The sequence below is a fragment of the Centroberyx gerrardi genome, chromosome 21 (assembly GCF_048128805.1).
Source record: "Centroberyx gerrardi isolate f3 chromosome 21, fCenGer3.hap1.cur.20231027, whole genome shotgun sequence".
NCBI classification, from domain to species: Eukaryota; Metazoa; Chordata; class Actinopteri; order Beryciformes; family Berycidae; genus Centroberyx; species Centroberyx gerrardi.
In genome coordinates, this window is record NC_136017.1 from 14842266 (window position 1) to 14866668 (window position 24403).

A 24403-nucleotide genomic window follows, 5' to 3' on the forward strand; every position below is an offset into this window, starting at 1 on the left:
AGGGCTTGTTAAAATGGATAGGCCTATTTTTTTTTTTTTTTTTTGCAATGTATTGGCGCCGCCTCCGCTCTGTGCGTAAAGACGCGTAAAGAAGTGGCACAACAACGGTGGATTATCCAGGCAGGAGTCTTCAGGAGGAGCGTTACTGCGCCGCTTCTCACTGATAGTGACTGGGGGGAAGCTATGGGACCCAGCTCAGCTTTGTGTATTTTTTTTTTGACAGTGTGTCTTTTTTAAAAACTGAACCGAATTTGTCTACTTTGAGTTTTACGTACCGTGGTTACAGCGCCAGACAAAAGCTTTCCGTGACCCTTTTAGCTGCTTGTGTCGAGATGGTTTGAGACTTTATTCATGGGATTTTTTTCTGCCCTGCACCGCCGGAGGACAGTTGGACAGTGAGCCTCAGTGCGCCTGGAGACTGGAGCCTGGATGGACAACATGTCTCCACAACAACAACAACAGGACAGCTTCAGCCGAGGCGGTGGACAGCAGGAAAACAAACGGGTATCTATCTAAAAGAAATGACATGTTTTTCACATGTCAACCAGCCATAGATAGATAGATAGCTATCTATCTATCTATCTATGGCTGGTTGACATGTGAAAAACATGATAGATAGATAGCTATCTATCTATCTATCTATGGCTGGTTGACATGTGAAAAACATGTCATTTCTTTTCCTTGGAGGTCACTGAGGCATTTGAATGAGTTCATTGTGAACGCGGTCCAGTCGGGTGAAGGGTTAGTTCAGAGTTCAAGGCTTTCAGTGACACCTCGCCTCCCTAACGCAAAACAACTAGAGCAATCCTATAGTAAATATTAGGACGATGGTATACAAACATCACAAAAAAGACTTAAAATATCCTATAGGAATATTATAGTGATACCGTAGGAGATTAAAAAGGATACCTTAAAGTATGATAAGGTCACTATACACTCACTAATGTGTACCAGACACAAGACAATACAACTCCCTATAGCAATATTAAAGGAATATTGTAGAAATATTAGAGTGAAAACATAGGAGATAAAAAAAATACCATTAAGTACGATAAAGTCACTACAACCCTTGAGTACAGATGCATTATAAGTTCATGTTGGAATATTTTATAGGAATTTTTCTTTCTTTGTAATGAAGTTTTATATTGTTATAGCCTTTGTATATCAGTGGTCTAATGAGCCTACATACATTTGATCCCTGCTCACTACAGGATTTGAGAAATGACAAATACATCTTACTTTAACACTTTATAATAGCAATCACTAAATGAATCATTACTTAATGTTTATTAATGATCATTTAATGGCTAAGTAACAACTAATTGATGTTTAGTTAATTCCCTATAGTAAATAATATAGTTTACATTATTTAATCTATAATTAATGACATTAATAAATCATACATTTTTGATGTATTATATTATAACTTAAAAAAATTAAAGGGGCAATAAGTAAGAATTTTTTTTTGCTCCCCCACAGCACAAAATGATGATAATATTTCTGTGGGGATTGATAGGGTTGTTGATCATTACCAATGACAACGATTTCTTGGTTAGCTGCTGAGATTTATGGCTTTCAAAAGTCACTTTCCGACCTGTACTCTGTGTTGGAACAAAAACTCCCCATCCACTGGAGTCCCCCCCCCCCCCCCCCCCCCCCGAACACCAGCCATTTGAAACATTTTAATATCATTCAGAAAGTAACAGAACATAATAGAGGAGACACTGTCGCCTGCTCATGCACAGACGCACATTGCACATTCATTTTAAAATGTCTGGTGTTCCCCTTTAACTGATCTATGGTAAATTTAATTTGAGGAATAAGCTCCTGTCATCACTGTAGTGGTGTTGCCATTAGGGTTAGACTGATATATCAATTTGCCGATATTGTTTTTTTATTAAATATTGGATATCAGCTAGTCGTCTCTGATATGATGGAGTTTCCTCCCTGACCACAGCTACAGAAAAACAGTCTGGAAAACCTGCAGTGACATTTTCTTTTCAGATTTTATTAATTCATTTGATTGTTCAACAATGTTCGGGGAGAGCTGGAGAGATTTAGTGTCCCATGATGGTCTAAATACTGTTTTCCACCCCGAAAAGAATAAAATTATAGGGAAAACACTGAATGCTTGTAATTTTTGGCATGGAAATTGTGAAATGTAACGATACTAAATATCGACACCAAATTTCAGCTTTAGTCCAAAAATATCAGTACTGGTATCGACCTTCAAAATCCCATATCAGCCATATCCTTGTCGCCATTTCAGTTTTTTACTAGAACTGAACGCTAACATTGTAAGGCTGTAAGGAATGTTTCATCACCCTGTGACCCAGCCAAACCATTGATATTACGTTGTGAAATGTCAAAAATGTGTGGATGTCCATGTGAAGAACATCAATCTTTTTCTTGAATTTTTGAAGTGTAAGTTTTTAAGAGTCTATGTTGGCCACTTATTCCTGGTTCAGTCCACCTTGTCCAGCACCAAGCCAAAAAGACTGTGTTTGCCAGACTTCAGCCCTCATGAGAAAACTAGAAACCATATGAAATTGAACTTTTGCCTTTTTTACAGCCATGGTAAGATCAGATCTGTGCCAAGAACTGAGTATAATATTTTCTTTTCCTGGGTGAATGCAATAGAAAATGTTTTTTTTGCATTGAGATCCTGTTTGTAAACTCAGCCCAGTTCTTTAAAGCAGGGGAACATCAGATTTAGCCTGTTATAAACCATGATGATGCAACAGAACAGGTTCCTCCATAAATTGGCTGGCCCTGGTGTCCCTGTGGTTACACTGTTACTTGCAGAATGCCATTAATCACAAGAACACAAGGTAGACGACTGCAGTCAGATAGGCTTCACGCTGTGTTCAGGGTCGTTCACATTCGCCGGCTACAATCTGGGCAAAAGGGATCCAGAGAATTTATTTTCCTCTGCGTTGACACTATAATCATAATCATTCCAAAACCGCCGCTATGCCAATATGAGTCAAAATTTGTGTTTGCAGATTCAGCAGATTTCTGTTTGGGACCATGATGAGTATTCCTTATACAATGGTTCAGTGTCACTGTTAGTGGAGAAGCTCTGGAAGTATGCCTGAAATTATTAGTATTGGTTGGGCATGGGTGTAGGGTTGAAACGATTCCTCGAGAAACTCGAGTAACTCGATTACTAAAAATCATCGATGCAAATTCTTTGCATCGAAGCTTCGTTTAATCCATATAACTATATACACACTCAGTGTTTCGCACGGATGATTATTACTGTTGCACAACGCGCTGGAGAAAGAGAGAGAAAATAGCGAGGGGCGAAGAGAAGAGACAGGCCAGAGAAAACGACAGAAAGTGTCCAAAGTTTCGGATCCAGTGTTGCCAACTTGGCGACTTTGTCGCTAGACTTAGCGACTTTTCAGACCCCCCTGGCGACTTCATTTCTCAAAAGCGACTAGCGACAAATCTGCCGACTTTTTCTGACCATGGGAAGCAATGTTAATGTGTTGAATCCCAAAGCATTTGGCAATAAATTGGTTCGGCTGATGCCGGTTTTCTCTACTTGCTTGTCTAATCCAGAGAGGTCTGACGGTCACAGCGCTTCCCACACACAGCGTAGCTCCCTCCCTCCGCTGAGAGCAGGGACTGTAGGATAGGGTCCACTTGTAATTGCTACCGGCGTACGCCGAAACTGGCCGGGTGGGCGGAGTCAGCACTTAATATTAAAACGGGATGAGATGAAGGCTAGTAAAGAATGCACGTTAATTATGGCTATATGTAATGGCTAGTTAAGAACGTAAATCAATATGGTGGCTAGTTATGATGTCCCTAAGTTAGCTAAGTTTTGCTCAAGAAAATAACCACAGAAAATAAAATGCTGCAGTCAATTTGTGAAAGCCTGAGCTTCATTCATGTTATTATTATGATAGTCACACACACACACACACACACACACACACACACACACACACCTACTCCCCTCACAGTGATGCACCCCAGAAAGCAAAATATCAGGTGGTGTAAGTGGCAATTGGAGCCTAAAATGCACCAGTCCAATACAGCAGGTATATTCAGTTTAGTTTGATTGCAGTGAGTAGGGTCAGCAGGTGTAGGGCAACCCTTCAACAGAGCAAATAAATGTACATTAGCCAGTCTTATGAACTTGTATGATATTTAGGCCTAGTAATAAATATCAATAATAATTATTATTTCACCTCGTTTTCAGTAAATCACAGTGACGTATGGACAGCTTCGTGCGGACAGCTTTTCTCTTTTGTATATTTACTATTGCTCTTTAATAAAGCAAAAGTATTTCTTATCCGATTACTCGATTAATCGATGGAATAATCGGTAGAATACTCGATTACTAAAATAATCGATAGCTGCAGCCCTACATGGGTGCAAATGATTTCAAACATTTTTATTTTCAATCTTTATTTATCCATGAAGACTGTCTGAGCATGCGTGGTCTTTTCCAGCAACATCATTGCTCCATACTCACAAACTCCAAAACTATTTCTACCAGTAGATTATGAAACTTTAATGATGCCAGTGGGAACATTGGGTAGTTGCAGCAACAGATAATAGGATACAGCAAAGAAAAATATGATAGAAATAACAATACATCAAGTATATCAATATATATATATATATATATATATATGTATACATCAAAATATATGAATAGAAACATCTGAAAAATATATGAATTTACAGCATATATACAGGGTGTGCAAAAATCAAAACAGTAGAACATGCTGAGGCTAGAAAATGAATTTTAAAAATTTGAAAATATGAGAATATGCACCGTGAAAATAAATGAAAGTAAAGATATACATTATATAGGACATGAAAAAATAAGAGAATATGGCAGCATGAATTTCCACTGTAGATACAGCAAATACACAGCTTCCATTTCAACCTTTCATTCTATGAGCAGTTGAACTTGTGGACCCGTTGCCCTTTGAATGACCCAGTGGTATTTGTCAGAAATAACCTCATTGGTCGAGTTAAACCTCAGTGGGCGGAACCAAAGAACCACAGTTATTCAAGCTTCAAGCATTAGACTGAAGCCCAGTGAAAAAGCAAGAGGTAAGAGAGGAGGAAGCTAATGTTATGAAGCCTAGCGCTAAAAAAATTCAATCCAGCCACACTACGAAATCTAGGATCCACATTCCTCTATGTTTAAGTTCCCCTGCTTCATTCTGCTACTCTTGTCATTTGGAGGCCGCAGTCACTCCTGATGCGATGATGGATGTGGTGAACATCAGGGTGGTTATGTAATGAAAGAGGAGCGTGTAAACATGACCTAAGCGTGGTGTGAACTCTTTCCACCTGTCCCAGTCTCTCTCTCTAACTGGTGGCATGTGAGACTTTTTTAATTTAAAGTTTGTGATGTGGAAATAAAATCTTTATAATTAGTAGATAGAAGTTCATGTCCAGTACTTCCAAATTAGACATGTATCGGCTAGAGGAATGGTATGAAGAGTTCTGTTCCAAAATTCTAGATAGCTGTTTTGATAAAACATCGTTATCTAAATTAATCTTTCAGTATCTCTAAAATATGGAGGATCCAGTCTGTAGAAGTGTTTTCTTTTGCAAAGCAAGGTCTTAAGTTGCCTCCAGTGCTGTCCTTTAAAACAGACGTCATTTGTTTTATTTTTATTGTATCACTTTTTCAAATGGTGCGTATCCCGTTTTGGAATTAAATTCCTCATGTATTTGTCATCCTGCTCATGTAATCTACTCCACTGGATACACTCTTTATCTCTTCTCTTCCTGGCTGTCATTTAGCGGACGAAGTCGCAGAGTTATCGTCGTGAGTCCGCCCCCTCTCTGGTCATCACCAAGGCTCTCACCAGGTCCAGGACTGTCTCCAGGTACAGGTCAAATAAAACATGGGGCTAATTTCACATTTGGGGATTAATAGAGTATCAAATGAGTGTCACAAAACCAGTCGGCTAACAAGAGAAGGTAATTAAAAGTAAGTCTGTAAGTAAGTCACGATAGGTAAAACCCCATGAACATTAGTGGCAGTTATACTGACCGCAACACACACACACACACACACACACACACACATATATATACACACACGCCCCAGGTACAACACCGCTCGGATAGATAATCCTCCTGTAGCCAATCTTATCAAAGGATCAGGCATCTATTAATAGCTCTGGCTTTGACTGTGTGGAGCAGGGAAGGGAATAACCTCATTAAAAAGCTCCTGGAGGGGTGAGCACCCAACACTTTCTAACCCCACCCCCGGGAGCTTTGGTGTCGTTTCACGAAAAGATATGAATGGGACCGGCAGTTTATTTCCTTATGTTGTGTTACATTACTTGCACTTGCAGTTGGTCGCATTAAGTTTGACCCACATGTCCACTCTTAGATTAACACAGGACAGGTTCAATACAATTTTTTGTTTTTCTTCATATCTGCTTTAATAAACATCTTTGGACATCATGTCCCTAAATATTAAACTTCCAAGTGTTATTTATAGTTTCAGAACTTTCATAAGTTATGTTCAATCAGAAATAGTTTGTGTTTTGCTAGGATTTTTCTATCTTTATTTTGGTTATGAAACTAGTCTCAAATTAAATTCCAGGTAGCATTAAAAAGGTCTTAAAAAGTTTTAAATTTGGCTTTCTGAAACCTGGTGATACCTTAATGTAGAATGCAGTCAACTCTCAACCTAAACCCCATTGACTTACCCTCAGTGTAAAATAATAAAATCCACGAGGACACTATGATCTCTTATCAGTCTCTAGTGAATCCACTAGACAACTGAGACATGGATCATGTAAACTCAGTGCAACTCAGTATTAGGATGGTCTTAATATTTTGTACTGTCAGTGATGCAGGATACCAGTACATCACTCACAAGGGGGCGGGGGGGGGGGGGGGGGGCAGAGGAAATAGACAATATGGGTGAGCTTGGGACAGACAGATAGAGAGAAAGAACACAATGTTCTTATCACTTTCTATAGACCTCCGATTCTTAGAAAGAGGCTAGAGGTAAGGAGCTGAAGAGGGAGAAGAAGAACAAAAATAGAGAAGATGAAGAGTTAGTAGAGAAGATCTTTGCGACCACCACCCACATCTGACCATACGATTTGTGGTGGTAGAGAGGAAGGGATGATGAAAGATGTGGAGGGAGAGAGAGAGAGAGAGAGAGAGAGAGAGAGATCTAAAGTGAATAATCTAATGAAGGACGTACTGACCACCCATCACGAGAAGCAGCAGTCGACTGAGGCTGTTTCCATTAAAACTGAGACGCCACCACCATTCAGATAGACTGCCACTTTAATCATCTCCTTATAATATAGAGGTTGAAAGACAGAGGAGAGAGTAGAATGTTTTCTTGTCTTGAGTTTCCTTCTTCCTTTCCAGTCCATAGATGAGCTAGTATAGAGCTAGTTCAAAGGGACAGCTTTCAGACAATTCTACCTGAAAAGTGACTTTAAGAGTAGTATTTTAACATCAATAAATCATTGCCGCATTCATTTTGAGACATTAGAACAATTACCATAAACAAACGAGACCATTGCTGAGAAGATTGTCAGCCTCTACCAGCCTCTACACTGCATTTTACATTGTTTCTCCACCTGGTCGGATTTGGCGGGAAAATCTGCTGGATCGCTTTATGGCACGAAACAGGAAGAGGGCGCTGTTCTTCCAGAGCAAACAGAGCTAACGCTTTCAGAGTTTCTGGAAACGGCAGATGGTGGAAGGAGGGAAAGACCGATGGAAAAATCACTTCCAACATGTTTATCTTCTTCAGTAAAGACAAAGAGAAAACACAAAGAAAACGGGTTTATGGGAAATAGAAACACTAGCACTAACAATGCCACTGGTGTGAGCTGACCAATTGTTTCAGTCATTTTTTATGTAATTTTACCAAGGTGTCACAATTAATTTAACAAACATATATTGATGTCTAAAAATGCTACATGTAGCACCTTTAACGAACTTCTCCAATCATGCAGAAGTGTTAGCTTGTAGTACATTCAAATATACATTATGAAGTAACTTTCACTTTAACTTTTCACACCAACTTTTCGTTGGTGTGAAAACCAAGAAAAACAATCTCTAAGTGCCTTTTGATCTTTGAACTTGGAAAATAAAATAGCTAAATGGTTTGCTACATGAGGTCCATTTGTTTTGATTCCAGAGATAGCTTCCTGATTCCTGTGTGCCCAGAGACGTGCCCATTGATCCAGTCCTTCCTGGCCTGCTCTGGTAGGTCGTTTCTCCTCCATGGCCACGCCCAGCTGAAGACTGGACTGCAGACCCAAGACAGACACCTGTTCCTGTTCAACGACATACTGGTTATTGCCAAGGCCAAGTAAGTGTATATATACCGTATGTATGTGTGTGTGTGTGTGTGTGTGTGTGTGTGTTGGTCCTCACGTCTCTCTCTCTGCATTCGCAGGTCAGCCAACCACTTCAAGCAGAAGGCCCAGGCGTGTGTGTGTGAGATGTGGACGGCCGGCTGTATGGAGGAGGTGTGTGAGGGAAGCACCAACCTAGAGAGAAGCTTCGTCATGGGGTGGCCCACCTGCAACTGTGTCGCTACCTTTAGGTACACACACACACACACACACACACACACACACACACACAGACATACAGACACTAGGGCTAGACTGATATATTGGGCCGATATGATGGATATGATGCTGTTTGTTTGATTACATATTTATTGTATAATGGATCAATACTACACTGGTTGTCTATGGGAAGCCTTTAACCTGAATTGATTCTAATGCACATTCCATGCATAAATGCACGCATAAATAAGTTTATTATTAAGATTATTATTATTATCATCCTGTTTTTAAATGGAGAGTTTTAGTGTCCCATGATCTAAAAGCTGTTTCAGAGTCTTTTCCATTCTGATAAATAAAAAAAAAGAATTCTGAAGGAAACAGTGAATACTTTTTTGGTAATATTTCTGCATGAAAATGGTCACATAGATATTATATATTATATATTATATATATTCAAAGATATTGAATCTCGGCTCAAAATATTGGTTATTGGCATCTTCACTCCAAATATATCTGTCGGTATCGGCCTTCAAAACCCATATCAGTCGAACCCCAACATGAACTATGTGTAGACCTAGTCCAGGAGGATCACAGGTTTTACAGCCTCATAAGAGGCTATAAAATGTGTTTATGTTTCAGTGGTAAATATGTTGATGATGCTGATAGAGCTGTAAACTTGACCTTAAGGGCCAGAGGAAGAGAAAAATGACATTTTGAGTTGCTAGGAGGCGTCATCAGGTTTCCCCAAGCAGAAGCCAAAACACTCACAAATATTTAGGAGAAATCTGCAATACTGCATAAAAGTATTTCTCTTCACTCTTTCTGAAAACTTTGTGGTGTAACATTTTCTCCGTTATCTCTTAGCAAGCTTGAGGTGCTGCACTTCCAGGAACACATGTCTGCAATGTTCTGGTAGTTTATCCACCACAGATTAGGTAGTAATTTGATTTGGTGGCACAATGATCAGAGCAAGTTACAACAAGTATATGGTGGTGATAAAGTCTGTTTGACCACATCCTCTAATACTGCATAATCAGTTGCTGCCGTTAAGCATTCGACTATCATCCACTAACCAGATTTCCCATGTTGGCCCCTTTCGCCCCCCATAAGCCCAGGGCCTGAGAAAGCTGTTTGTGTTGTGTGCTGACACCTAATCACACACACTCTCTGAGACACACACACACAAACAGAAACACTGACGGCAGCTCCGGAGACGTCATGAGAAGTGAGATGATGTTCTCGATGTTTACTGTCCATGTTCCCCGCAGCTCCGGAGAACAGAAGGAGAAATGGCTCTCCCTCCTCAAAAGGTAAACTCTGCTAGTGTGCGTGTGCATCTGTGCGTATGAGACATATATGTAAATACAAACTGAACATACCAAACCTCGGGTCAGGAACATTGAATGATCTTTATATTCCTGATCCATCAATAGAGATCCTACATCTATCTTATCATATGCTGTTTCTCTCCTCTTCGCTTACTTTCCAGTCTAATAAAAGAAGAGAAAGAGAGGGAGGAGCCTAAAACCATTCCTCTGAAAGTGCACGGGAAAGGGATCAACACTTTTGCTGTTGTAAGTTTACTTCAACCTGTTTATAAGTAGCCTGCATGTGGCATTTATGTGTGTAAGTGTGCATTTTTTCATGTGTCCATTCATGAGTCCCTTGCAATGTACAGTGTGTGACATCCTGTTGTTCCTGTACCATGTATGTCTCTATGTACTGTGTTGTAAATGTCAATGTAAATGTAAATTGTCACTATGTCTCTGCACTAATGCCACCAAGAAGAATTCTCATACTTTTGTCTGTACTTGGCGATAAAAATGATTGTGATTCTGGCTGCCTTCTCCCCTGTTTAGACCAAAACCCTCCCAGTCAGCAACTCAGATTCAACCAATGAGGTGGTCCGACTGGCCCTGCAGCAGTTTGGCATCGCAGTGAGTAAAGTTAATCTGGCAAATACTGACCAATTGTGCTAGCTACTTTCTTAAAGCTATACACAAGCTTTTGGGAGATTGTCCCGTTGGTCAATTTAGCTGTTAAGTGATGAGAACATAGACACCAGAATCATCCATGGGTCCCCAGTAGATCATTGGCTGCGGTGCTCCATGCTAACACTTTAGCATACACTATGTTGAGTGATAGTAGGCTCCATGCTAACACTTTAGCATACACTATGTTGAGTGATAGTAGGCTCCATGCTAACACTTTAGCATACACTATGTTGAGTGATAGTAGGCTCCATCCTGGCACTTTAGCACGCACTATGTTGAGTGATAGTAGGCTCCATGCTAGCACTTCAGCATGCACTATGCTGAGTGATAGTGACTAGCATTATCACAAAAGTGAGAAAATGAGAACATGTAGCAGCTCTAAAGCTAAATGGTAAGTAATCTTAAATGATATGTGACTAAGTCCGGCAATTTTGTGTAGGAGATTGGTAAAATCTACAGGAAATATGATATAAAAGTAGCAAGGACTACTTTCTCTTTTTCCATATGAAAAGTGAAGGCGATGGGAGACGTTGTACAGCTAAAACTCATTACACAGTGGATGAATACATTGCACACCTGAAATAGTTACAAAAACAAACATCAGTTACAGTATATTATAAATCTACATGCTATTAAGACCTTTTACTACTAAAAGGTCAGTCTTCTTACTTTGTAAAATGCTAGTCACCTACAATCACTCAACATAGTGTATGCTAAAGTGTTAGCAGGGAGCACCAGAGCAAATGATCTACCAGGGACACATGAATAATTTTGGTATCTATGTTCTCATCCCTTAAGGGATAAGTTGACCAACGTGACAATCTCCCAGAAACCTTTTGGCAACAATTATAACCAACAGTATTTTTTCATGACACTGCTGTTATCCAAACTGATTTGATCCCTGTTGATAATTGCCCATATACCATCACTGTTTGTCTGGAATGGTTTTATTAGGAAAACCTTGCACTCTGCATTCAGACTGCTAGTAAACACATCACTGTGCGACTGTCTGATAGCTGATTTGTGCTTGCGGATTGGAAGCTGCAGTGCCGTTGATGCACTGGCGTTGTATCAACAGACGGGACATATAGCGATACTAGTGTGTGATTGGCTACAGACAATGTTGCCCATAAGTTCAGCTGCACCAACTTTTCCTTTTCAACAGCAGGAAGCACAGTGGTTGACGAAGGATGACTTTACCACAGAAAATCCCTAGATTTATGGCTTAAGTTAACTTGTAAACACACAGCATGTGAAGGTTGGAATAGAATGACATTCTTTGTCACTCTGCTCCTCAGCACCACAGGATTGTGTGTCTTGTTTTTTGAAGGATCTCTGCTCCAGGGTTTCACGAGTTTGTGCATATTGGTTTTTAAGGCATCTTTCTCTCTGAGTCCTTGCAGGGCGTGTGTCTTGTTTTCCTGAGTATCTTTATCTCTGTTTCCCACAGGGAAACGTGAAAGATTACCAGCTGTGGGTCATCTCCAAGAGGGACAACACGCCCTATCCTCTCATTGGTCAGTGAGTCTCATTCAGTGGTCCGGTCCCAACCTGAGGCCCGGGACCCCGCTGGGGGCCTTCAGAGTTGTGGGGGAGACAACAAGGTGTCAGAGGATACTAGGCATGAGAATAGAAAAATTAGTGAATTCACAAAATGAGTGAACTATTGGAATTCACTCATTTTTTCATCTGTTGTTGAGTAACAAAAGCAAATGTCCTTAGACCCTGCCTTCTTCCTTTTAAATTGCTGTTGGTTCATCCAGGCAGAATTTGTTTCCTAAACAAGTTATGTGACATGATTTCTTCGATTTCAAGACAAGACAGCTCTTTATACCCCTATCTCTCTCTCTTTCTCTCTCTCTCTCTCACAGGCATAAAACTCCTGAGCCTTGACACAGGGGTGTGATGTTTTTTTTTCAGGGTTGAAGTTTTTTTGGAGACACTAGTACCATTCATTCCTAATGAAGACTCCGGTGTTATCCTGATCTCATTCCTGCAGGGAGGGGGGGGGGGGGGGGGGGAGGAGTCCCTGAACGCAGGCTGGCTAATAATGTGATGTGAGAGTGTGGTGTTATGTTATTTAACAACCATATCAAACCTCCAGGGATCAATACTGTCTCTCTTTCCCTGTCCCAGGTCATGAGTTTCCCTTCAGTATCCAGATGAGTCATGTGAGGGATCTGCTGTGTCAGGGAGGCAGCAGCAGGGACGCTGTGCTGTCTCCGGACAGACAGAGGGCGCTGCAGGCGGAGCAGCTGCAGGCGGACAAGCAGTGCCAGTTCATCCTGAAGCCGCGGCCCGTCGCTACAATACAGCAGCACGTACCTGCAGGTGATAGAGTCCTGCTATTTGATCTATTTGATCGCTGCAGCAGGCAGATCTCCCGTCAAAGCATTTGGTTGGTGTTAATTTCCCACCTTGCTATCAACACTCCAACCCATGTATGTACCTTTCCATATGGGTTGAGGATTAATTCACAGCTCTTTCTGTACTGTGACCCCCGCTGAATCTGGAATTGGGAAAAACTGGCAGCCATCAAATTATCACTGTGTTTGCAGATGACACTTTGTCATACGTGAGACAAATTCCATTTAATCTAACCTAGATGGATGGGTAAATAGTAATAAGTTTAGTCAGCTATATAAATTAGGTAAGGTGACACTCAGTTAACATGGTAGATAACAGAGTTGTAGCTAACGTTAGCTAACTTAACTAATATGGCACAAAAAGGTTGCTAACACCAAAATGGCTAAAGCAGACATAGCTAACGTAGCTAAAAATAAATAAATGAATAAAATTCAAATAATAAGTCAGCAATGCACACTAAGATCTGATGCGAACAGCCTTGAGGTGTTGCTTCACTTGTTTTTTGAAACTAGCTTTATTCTGAGTTTTAGAAATATGACCTTGAAGGGAGTTCCATTCAACCATAGCTCTATACAGCACTGCATGTTGTTTCGATTTGTTTTGGTTTTTGGAATTGTGTAGTTACCGCTGGTGGCATGTCTGGTGGGGTATGTGTGTGCATTAGAGCTAAGTGTGAGCTGCCTATACAAACAGTCAGGGATTTTCAATACATTAATGTTTTTTACAAAAGAAAGAAGTGATGCTTTTAACCTCTCATCAACTTTCAGCCAGAAGAGTCGGTCATGCATGTCGTTTATGTTAGCTCTCAGTGTGCACTGAAGGGCAAGCCGAGCTGCTCTGTTCTGAACCCGTTGTAGCTTCCCTAGATTCGTTTTTGTAGTACCTGACCAGACCACCGGGCAGTAATCTAAGTGTGACAATACTAGAGTCTGCAGGACCTGTTTGGTCAGATGTGGTGTTAAAAAAGAAGAGCATCTCTTGACTACAGATATGTTTCTCCCCATCTTTTGCACCAATGAATCTATATGTCTTGACCATGACAATTTACAGTCTAAAGTTACCCCAAGAAGCTTTGTTTCCTGTACTTGCTCGACAGCAACATTGTTCAGTACCAGATTCAGCTGGGGTTTAGAGCTTAATGAGTGTTCCAAATACAATGCTCTTGGTCTTAGGTATGTTCAGGACAAGTTTGTTATCAGTGATCCAGTTAAAAACTATTTGCAACTCTTTGTTGAGGGCTGAGGTGATTTCCTTAACTGTAGGTGCAGACATGTAGAGTGTTGAATCATCCGCATACATAGACACACAGGCTTTTTTACAAGCAAGTGGGAGGTCATTTGTAAAGATCGAGAAGAGCAGTGGTCCAAATGAAGAGGATCATGTATCTGCTTTCCAGAGTCGTCTCAGAAGCCGTTCAAAAGGAGGCGTTCCCTCATCAACTGGGCCTTCTGGCGGGGCTCCTCCTCTCACCTCAACGACTCGTCCCTGTCCCTGTCCGGTCCCGCCCCCGGCTGCCTGTTCGGACAGCCGCTCGGCGCCGTCTGTCTAGAGGAGACGCTGCCCAAGCCAGTCATGGTGAGGGGGCACAGTGACACAGCACTGACTTACATTTACATTTTAGGCATCTAGCTGATGCTCTTACCCAGAACGACTTACAATTCTTCAACAGTAGCAGAAATTCCCAGTTCACGAAAAGCAACGAAAAGCAATGGAAGGGTCAAGGTCTTTATGCGTTAACAATATTCCTGTCTCTTACTGTCTCTCTCCCCCTCCTCACCTTCCTCGCCCTCTTCCCTCTCCAGGACATGCTGGTGTTTCTGTACCACGAGGGTTCATGGACGCGAGGGATTTTCCGGCGGCCAGCTGGGGCTCGGGCCGTCAGAGAGCTGCGGGACGCTCTGGACGGCGGGGAGTTTCAGCTTCCTCTGACACGAGACCACGTCTTTATTATTGCTGGAGTCTTTAAGGTAGGCTTACTGCTGTGTGTGTGTGTGTGTGTGTGCCTGGTTATGGCACAGATTAGAGTTTTAGTTGTACAAACATTTCTCAGAGGGTTAGTCGCTCTGGAGTTAGTAGGGATGAACAATTCCAAATTTTTTGGAGTCAATTCCGACTCCAACTCCTTGTAATAGAATTGATGGATTCGATTCTAAATTAAAATCAACACAAAAATTTGAACGTTTAACGACTGTGGTTCCTTGGCTCCGCCCATTGAGGTTTAACTATCAATAAGATTATTTCTGCCCACAGTGCAACTCTGCCTCTGAGAAATGTTTGTACAAGTAAAACTCCAATCATATTGTGAGCTACCACCGGCATGACATGGCACACATCTCAATGAAAACAGTAAATGTTTTGTCAAATCAGTTTTCCCCAGGTTTTTGTGACTTGGTGGTGCTGAGGTGCAGTAACTGATATCAAATGGTGCTCCTGTTGAAGTGATTTACTGTACTGTTCCATTTACATTCAGGCATTCAGCTGATGATGATTGCCAATACAGCAAGCAGTCCATAGTATGGAGTGCTTGCTGTTCATGTAATAATATAGAATTGCTAAGAGCAAGGCAGAAAAGGGTGAAGTTTTTATAGACAAAACAGGAGCAAGATTGGCTGATTGTAGAAATTTGCTGCAAATTCACAAGCTGTTGAGGCAACACTGCTGAACCATTTGGACAGACTCCTATGTTTAGTCATCTTATGTACCAGTGGGAATGGAACCACTAAGCAATGCAGTGTAAGTCCTATAGGTTGCTGCTTTTGAAAAACTTCTACCAGACAACTGGATACAGTTTCAGGCTGGGTAGCTGCAGTGAGAATCCAGTCCCTCGCCACATTGCAATGCCGTGTGTCTTTAGCATAACAGTCTTCAAATGCTGCTCCTACTTTAATATTTTTAAATACAAGCGGACACAATTTAATATAGCCATGGAGCTTTGTTAAGAAACTTTACAACTGTTTTTGGGTGTGTGTGGTGCTGGTTTTTAAGTTTGCATACACATGTCTGTGGGTGTGTGTGTGTGCCTGCATTACCATGTCAAGTACCTCAATGACCCATATTTGTAAGAACATATTTAATCTGCTCCATCCCATTTAGCCTTTAGTCCTAGGTGTAACATGCTATCCAGCAACTTTCATAACAGGGCTGGCTAGAGATTGGCTTGTCATTTAATCTGGATTATAATCTGTTATTATCTGGATGGATAATAGACAGCTTCCCTGCACTAATGCTTAAAACTATGTCAAGTCTACAGCAGTGATAGCACCTGTGTTAATGTGCTTTAGGTTTAGATAAAACTTTGATGCCCATGGGTCTCATTTATCAATATTCTATGTATGTGAAACATGGAGAGATGATAAAATATTAGATCAAAACCTTCATTTTAGCAGACCAGGGCAAAATAGCAGTCAAACACATTTTGAAAACTGAGCAGTCCTTGAGAGATGTATCAACTTTGGAGACTTTGTAAGTTTCTGCCAAGCGCTTCTCACCAGATGAACATATTTGAAACTACAGATGGAAACTTTGGGCTGCTGTCTTCATATCATCTCCTTAAGCCCTCATTCAAACTGACGAGTGAGAACAATTTTGCACTGACCTGGAATGAAAAGCAGTAGGAAAAAGGCTGGAGGGCTGGTGAAATCATCATCCCCGTTTGAAACCATATTCAGATGTTTTGGTCTGGTGCGTTGCATTACATTACATCCTGACATCCAACTCTGTGTCGTCCTCAGGGATTCCTCTGTAACATCCCAATCAGCCGACTGGGATCTGACCTATATTTTTCAACTGTACACATTTTGATCCTTAATATTAAATGCATGATAGAAAAGAGGCAATAGAAACGTACAGAATTCAGGACGACAGTGCTAGTAGAGATATATGTCTGAAATATTATATTTATTTTGCATATAATTCTCCTATTTTCCTAATTTCAAAGAGAATACCACTGAATGTAACTAATGTCTTCTCTTTTTATATGGCATTTCAATTTGTATTAGCAAACATTCATTACTGTCCCTCATAGCCAGTAATAAGAAAGAAGAGCTTGCCTTACACCAAGGCCATTAAAGGATAAGGCTGGTGTTTTTTAATGCATTGCTTACCGTCAACAAATCCTATGAAAATAACAAAATCAGCAATGACTTTGTTTTGCCAGCAAATCTCGTCCATGTAGCCGATGCCCAATGCAGCCATGTCCCAGCAGCCATAGAACTCCATTGTATTAAAAAAACGATTAAAAACATGTCAAAGAGCCATGCCGTTGCTCTGGGCAACATATTTCATCATCACGATGCACCGGGCCAGCCGACTTTTTCCTCAAACAACTTAATAAGCCGACTGTAAACACTTTGCGATCTCAGGAAAGTAGTTTCGTAGCACCGAAAATAGTCACCGGCGTAATGAAGAATTTGTTCCCATTTGAATTTGATTTGGTAATAACTACAACAGTCTGACTTTTCGTGGTAACAGTTAGCGATTTTTAAAATTGAAACTTTGTGAGCTGTATTTAAAGGTTTTTAGCTTACAATTGGAGCCAGTTACTTCCGGGTTGACGGCTAAAAACGGTACGTGGGAAGTCAGAAAGTAACGGGAGTAGAGCAAACGCATTGTCGATTTTGTTATTTTCATAGGATTTGTTGACGGTAAGAAATGCATTAAAAAACACCGGCCTTATCCTTTAATTCACTAGCCATTAACAAGTCTCTATTGTTAGTGTCATAGTTATAGTAAAAGAAACAACAATAATTGTCTAATGGTGGAAATGCCAAATCCAGATCATCACCAAAATCTAATCAATCTGTCCACCAAATTTCATGGAAATCCATTTGCACCCAGGGATATTTTCTGAAGAAACACTGGTACATTTTCTCATTTAATACAGTTATCACTACTATAAAGCAATATAATATACAGTATGACATCCTGGGATCTGTGTGTGTCGTCCTCAGGATTTCTTGCGCAGCATCCCGGGCAGCCTGCTGTGTTCTGAGATGTATGAGGAGTGGATGGACGTGCTGGAGGAAGAGGAGGAGGAGGAAGAACAGGTGCAGGATATAAAGAGGTAACATGCACACAGTCTAGTATTTATTTAGTAGCTGTTGATATTAACCAATATAATATCTGGCTATTCCTTATGCTATTGAGCTTTACATTTTTTGTCACTTTTTTTTGGCATAAATTGCCAAATAGTTGTATGTTATGATGAATGAATGAGCTAAAAAGGCAAAAAAGTCATTCCTCATTTCAGTGTGACGAAGCAGAAATGCTTTAAAAATATCCGGTCACAAGAGAGGAGGATGAGTCATCTAGTCATCTTCTTTCACTCTCGTCAAAGAAGAGAGTGTTGTTAGAAAAAGATGGTGCCAATAACATTCTAATTTTACTTCCGGTTCGCCAATCACATGTGAGCAAATTCAATGAATGCTAATTGGATAGACACTACAACTTAATGTTCAGCTTAATTTGTGATTGGAATCTTGTGAGAATTACACAAATACAGAGTCAGTCCCCAGTCAGAGGTCAGAGGAATGTGAATTCTTATATACATATATGGTTGTGTAAGTGTTTAGTGGTTTTATTACTGTATGCTACACTATGTAGTTGTATGTATCGTCCACTGTACATAGTATGTCTTTCACTGTCACTTTGGTCCTGCTGTGTGTCAGTATGTGAAAAGTCTCCAGTGTCACCAAGACAAATCTCTGTACATGTATTGTATTTGGTGATTAAAGTGATCCCGATGACAACAGTCCCTCTCTTTCTGCAGGCTGATAGGCCGACTGCCCAAAGAGAATGCCCTGTTGCTACGCTACCTGGTCGCCATGCTGCACGGCGTCCAGGGCAACGCCAACGACAACCTGATGACCAGCTTCAACTTATCCGTGTGCATCGCTCACAGCATGCTGTGGCCCCCTGGACCCTGTAGTCCTGAAATGGAGGGAGAGGGAGCTAAGAAGGTGAGACGCAGGGAGGGATGGAGAGAAGAAGATGAGAGGGATGGATGGATTCAGGGGTGGGTGGATCTATAATGGAGAGAAATTAAGGACTATAAGAAAAGGATTAGGAGAGTTAAAGCTGTACTAGGCAATTTCACACATTGGCAGCCCCTAATACCCTAAATACCTGACTAATACATCATGGTATTTGACCCTGACACAGTTAGCCATTGCAACTTTAAATCTGACACCCTTTGTGTTATAATGTTGCAACATGATTATGTAAATCTGTCTGAGCCATCTCACAGTTCATTTACAAAGAGCAGTTTGTTGTTTTGTCTGCAGTAACCAACACAGAAGTCGCCATTCAAGTAAAACAATTACGGATCAAATTCCACCTCTGGAGCTATATTTATCCCTGCTGGCCTGGGATCAGCAAACCCGGAGATTTACATGTATAAATTACATAAAAAGAAAGCCTGTGAGGAAAATTGCAACGTGGGAATTTCACCTCAATCATCGAAATTTGTGTAATTGGGTTTGCTGTTTAGACTCATGTTGTGCTTAGAGGAGGAGTTTTACAGAACATGAAGTTATATTGTTTACAGTATATCATCAGTAATAATGCTTATACTCATAATTATACAGGCTTGTTTTAAATTGAACAAGTCCAATATTTTAGCATGAAAAGAGCATCATTCAAACACACTAAGTCGAGCGGACCAAGCTGGAAACTGAATGTTATTTTTGGAATGTGAACTTTGTATTTGTTAATTCGTGTGTTAAGCGGTGTAATGTAACACATTCAAACCACGTCAAGCTTTTCTCATAGGAATGTCTCGAATCGGCTCACGGAAAAGGAGAAAGGTCTTGTCACTTAGTTTGACTTTTTGAACCGTGGAAGTGACGGGAATAGAGCAAACTCAAGAGATAATCCTCTAAACAGTTAATTCCTGAAAATAACTTTCGGTTGACGGGGCTTGTAACACAAGTTGCTGCTCAGAAATGACGCAGTTTACATGCTGAAAGCAGGAGGCAGTAAACACATGGCCCTGGAAAATGTGTAAAAAAAAAAATAGAAAAAAAGACTACAGATGTCATGGAAAACTTTTGATGCTCATGGAAAATCTGAATGTTACAGGCGCTTCTTTAAAAGTCTCCAGAAAATAACAATTAAATGGTTCTTTAAAAAAAAAAAAAAAAAAGCTGTTACTCCTCCCCCCAATTTGATCCAAAACTGTAAAAAAAAAAATATCTTAAGCAGCAAAACATCATGTGCGCCTCCACATCACCAGCCAACACATACACTTTTTTTCAGACTTGCTTTTACATGATCTATGGTGTGTATTCTGGTTGATTCAATTATTATAGTCCTTTTTCTTCTTTATCAGTCTTTCTCTCTCCCTCATCTTTTCTCCTCCAGGTTTGTGAGCTGGTGAAGTTTATGATTGAACACTGTCAGCAGCTAATAGGAGAGGATCCCTCCTCCCTGTATGGAGGGCCTCCGCAAAGACCCAACACTGAGGAGATGGGATCAGGTACAATACATAGGAACTGTACTGGAAAGAAATGATGTTCTCATGGCATAAAACATCCAAGCCTGGGCGTTTTTTTAATACTCTGAGAACATATTTGTGGTCATCTTTCTTTACATCACCTGTATATTTTGAAAACTTTTAGACACAAATACTGGACAAGCATCATCTCTGTTAATGTGACCAAACTCATGACATAATTGTCGACTGGTGATGTTTACAAAGTTGGCAATTGAATCCCATATCGGGTTAAACCCATATGGGATTTCCAAGGCCTATACCGACACCATTGTTTTTGCAGTGAAGCTGCCAAAACGGATAGTTTGTACCAATATTTAGTATCTTTAAATGTGACAATTTTCATGCTAAAAAAAAATCAACAAATTTACTCAGATTTTTTTTTATTACTGTTAATTTATAAAAGTATTCAGTGTTTCCCCCAGAACTTTATTCTTGGCAGCGTGGAAAAGCATTTGAAAAAATTTAGACCATGGGACACTAAACTACTACTACTACTACTACTAATAATATAGGGTTAGGGTTCATGCTTCCCATAGACAACCAGTGTAATATTGAACAATTATACTTTATCAAACAAACTGCATCATATCCTTCATAACAGAGGTGGATAACATTGACTGGACCATATCCAATTTTTTATCAAATATGAAGGGCTTTCATGTGACATAACACCTCTGGCGGTCATATTGGAGGTCCTCAGCTCTTGGCAAATAATGGCTGAGAACAGCTGATTGCGTTTCTCAACATACAACTTTGTATGTATACTTTGTATGTAAACAGAATTTAATAGGCATGTTAAATTTCTGTGCTCTTTTTCACTGGGAACGTATAATTTCACCTTCAGGTCGATTTTCTTATTGCAACTGATGCGCACTAGCTAATGTATCTAGGACAAGGAAACGTTAGTAGTGGCTGGTAGTCGTATTAACATTTACATTGGTTACTTTACTAAATTAGTCTGCTAGTTAGTTAGCTAACAAAGCCACAAAAACAGCTCATTGTTCAGGTGAACTGAGCTGACTCTTCTCAAGCTACAACTCAGAGTGTTTTGGAGTAGAGACTAGAGCTAAAGACAAGACAGTTTACTGTGTCACAGTAACCTACATTTGGAAATAAATCCACCTCATCAGACCACTCGTCCTTACTTATAACATTACTTAACTGACCTACCACAACCGTCTTTTCAGGTATCTCTATTGTTCTTGTTAGTTGTTACACATTCAGCCATTTGCACATAGCCAATTCTCCAGTGGACCTCCAAGATGCCGCTGATGTTTGCTAGGAGATTTGTGATGCAACTGCAAAGCCTCTATTGGCCCAATATGTCGGGAAACCAATATATCACTCTAACCCTAGTGTCCAGCTATGACAGCTGTCTCCAATTTAAACATTTTGCAAACATTTTGCTTTCTCACAGTCTCCTTCCCTCCATCTCATTTTGTTCTGTCATCCTCTTCCTGTCCTCGACTCTGTCAATCTCTCCACTCTTCCATCTCTTTCTGGCTTATCAGATTCCTGGCCGTACCCTCTGACCGACTCGTCCTATGACAGTCTAGAAAATGAGTTAGACGACTACAGCAGCAGTGGGTCACCAGCCGGCCGCACCAGAAAGGGCCGCCTTAAACCCAAACAGCTGCAGGGTAGCACGGACTCCATTATCACACTCAGCGACTACGACCAAGACACCGACCCAGATACACTCCACACGCACGACCAAACCGGCAACCTGAAATGTCTTAAGCTGCCCCAATTAGGGAGACCCAGAGGCAGGAGACAGGGCCCAGACACGGTTCTGTCCTGCCCCAACCAGGACGCGCCAACTGCGGGTACCTTGTCCACGCTGGACTCCCTGTCCCTGGAGGGTCAGCAAAGCCGGCGGAGGTGTTCCGAGCCGGCTATTGCGTACATGACCGAATTTCGGCCGCGCCTTTCGGGGAGCGCCGAGGGCCTCACTGGTGACGACGAAGAGGATGATGAAGAAGAGCTTTACACGCACGCTCACACACACTCCAGGGGTCAGAGCAGGAGGGGTGGACGCGAGTTCGGCTTGGGCCCGCATGGCGCGAGGTGGCAAGCTCTAGAAGCCAGCTCCTCCAGCCTCTCCTCTGCCGCCACCTCCCCCGCCCCGAATCGCTCCTCCCTCGACTCCCTCGACTCCCTCGACTCCCTGCATTCCCTGCACTCCCTCTGTGACCAGACCTGGCAGACCAGACGGGGGCTTTGCCCGGCTAAAGCGTACCTGCCCTCCTCCACCGCCTCCTCCTCCTTGACCGTCCCCTCCTCCTCTGGCTCCCTCTCCACCTCCCCCTCTTCTCCCTCCACCCTAGGCCCTGCTCCGGCTCCCGGCGGAGGTCCAGACCAGGGGACTTGCCCACCCAAAGAGCCTCTCTCCTGGGGGACCTTGAAAGGCAGCAGGGGCCTCCACCCAAACTCCTGGCTGAAGAAAGCCCGGAGGTTGTCGCTGACCCAACAAGACAACTTAGAGAAGGAGGAGGAGGACAAGACTGGGGTGAGTAGAATAATAGTTGTCTTACTATGGCGCTTCAGGTTTGAACATATCATTTTTAGGAGTTGTACTGTGTTTAGCACTTATGTAAAGTCATAACCTACCGACTTACGGCCTTCTGGTTCCAAGACCATGCTATGTGAATGTCTGTTCATTCTCACAGAGCAAGAGAGTCCTGTTATAACCACTGGTTTACCCTCTCTATCTGTCTCTCCTCTCTCGTCTGTCTCTGTATAAACATCTACATTCTTATATCTCAAATAGGGAGGATCCACTGATGCGTCGCTCCCTCTCAGTAAAGAGAAAGGAGTACCAGGGGAGAAAGGAGGAGGAAAATGGATCTCCACCGAGCACCCCAAGGCCAAGCCGTCCTGCAGAGCCACAAAGGAAAGAGGAGGTGGCGTGCAGGCGAGGGGGAGGTCCGGCCAGGAGCCCGCCAAGCCTCGACCCCCTAAGCACGACTCCTCCAGCCCCCCCTCGCACCACCGCTCCACGGGGAGCCTCCACTACCCCAAGTCCCCCTGCTTCCATCCCTCCGACCCCTCACTAGCCGTTCGGCAGCTCGTAGACACCCACGCCAAGGCCTCCCAGCAGCACGCCCACGTAGCAAGTGACATCACCGAACAAGCGGCGGGAAGTGACGTAAATGAGCTCAAGCAACCGCCGCAGGCTATGTTTTACAAACAGAGCGGGCCGACGCTGTCCCTGTTCAAGCGTCAAAAGTCCCACTCCCTTTGCGTAGAGGAGGAACGCCAAGCCCGGCTGTGCCAACGCCGGGCCTCGGAGCCCGGGCAGGGTCTCCACAGGCAGAACGCCCGCAGGAGGCTCCCCAGCGACCCGGGACTGAAGGTGTCCGAGGTGGACTCTCAGGGAGGGACGTCCGAGCCCCGTTTCTGCCTCTCCCCCTGCGCCACCAAAGCAGTGAGGGAGTACTTTTCGTCCCACCCGCGCAGTAACCCCAAGAGCGGCCAGCAGGTGGCGCTCGCCCTGGTGGAGAGTCGCAGGGAATGGCTGAGGAGATGCAGCGATCCCATGGCAGAGCCGGACTTTGACCAGCTCCTGTTTGCTGAAGAATCCTATGTCTGATTACGACCGGAACCTGGTGTGTCAGACCAGCAGAAATCAAACCAATGACACATATGATGTTTTCACAGATTTGGACTACATTTGAACTACACAATCCATTTTACTACAATGTAATGATGACAAAACCCTTAATGTAGCATCTTCCAGTGTCTAGCAAGATAAACACTAGAAAGGTCAAGCACTGTCAGCTGACTGCTGTTCTGAATTTTAGCATTGAAATATCTCAGCTTTCAAAATGTCCCTCCGTGACTTTTCCAAGACCTGCTTTCTATACAAACCAGTGTTATTAGATTTTCAAAATCACGCAAGGAAATAGTAGTTGTAATTATAGTTACGCCCTTCAACTGACTGCTTGTAGGCCTTCTCTCTGACCCCCAAAATCCATTGGCCTTTCTAGTGTTAATGCACCTTCAGTTAC

The 24403-nt window shown here is 42.1% G+C and overlaps 1 protein-coding gene across 1 annotated transcript; it reads left to right on the forward strand.

Moving 5' to 3' along the window:
* Window positions 1-438: 438 nt before the first annotated feature.
* LOC139913214 (rho GTPase-activating protein 20-like) lies at window positions 439-23985 on the forward strand. The gene is made up of 18 exons (XM_071901185.2): window positions 439-504; window positions 5782-5867; window positions 8162-8335; window positions 8423-8572; window positions 9809-9850; window positions 10030-10114; window positions 10400-10477; window positions 11985-12051; window positions 12671-12865; window positions 14298-14476; window positions 14704-14868; window positions 17851-17963; window positions 18359-18366; window positions 18677-18858; window positions 20261-20375; window positions 21905-22720; window positions 22775-22902; window positions 23164-23985. Exons 1-18 carry the CDS (start codon window positions 439-441, stop codon window positions 23983-23985), a joined length of 3471 nt encoding a protein of 1156 aa, XP_071757286.2.
* Window positions 23986-24403: the final 418 nt, after the last annotated feature.

Bases quoted from the DNA above. Each gene is read 5' to 3' on its own strand.
- LOC139913214 (XM_071901185.2), top strand. From the start codon at position 439: ATGTCTCCACAACAACAACAACAGGACAGCTTCAGCCGAGGCGGTGGA. The intron at 8,573-9,808 runs GTACACACACAC...TGTTCCCCGCAG, and splicing joins AACTGTGTCGCTACCTTTAG to CTCCGGAGAACAGAAGGAGA. The intron at 20,376-21,904 runs GTACAATACATA...CTGGCTTATCAG, and splicing joins CACTGAGGAGATGGGATCAG to ATTCCTGGCCGTACCCTCTG.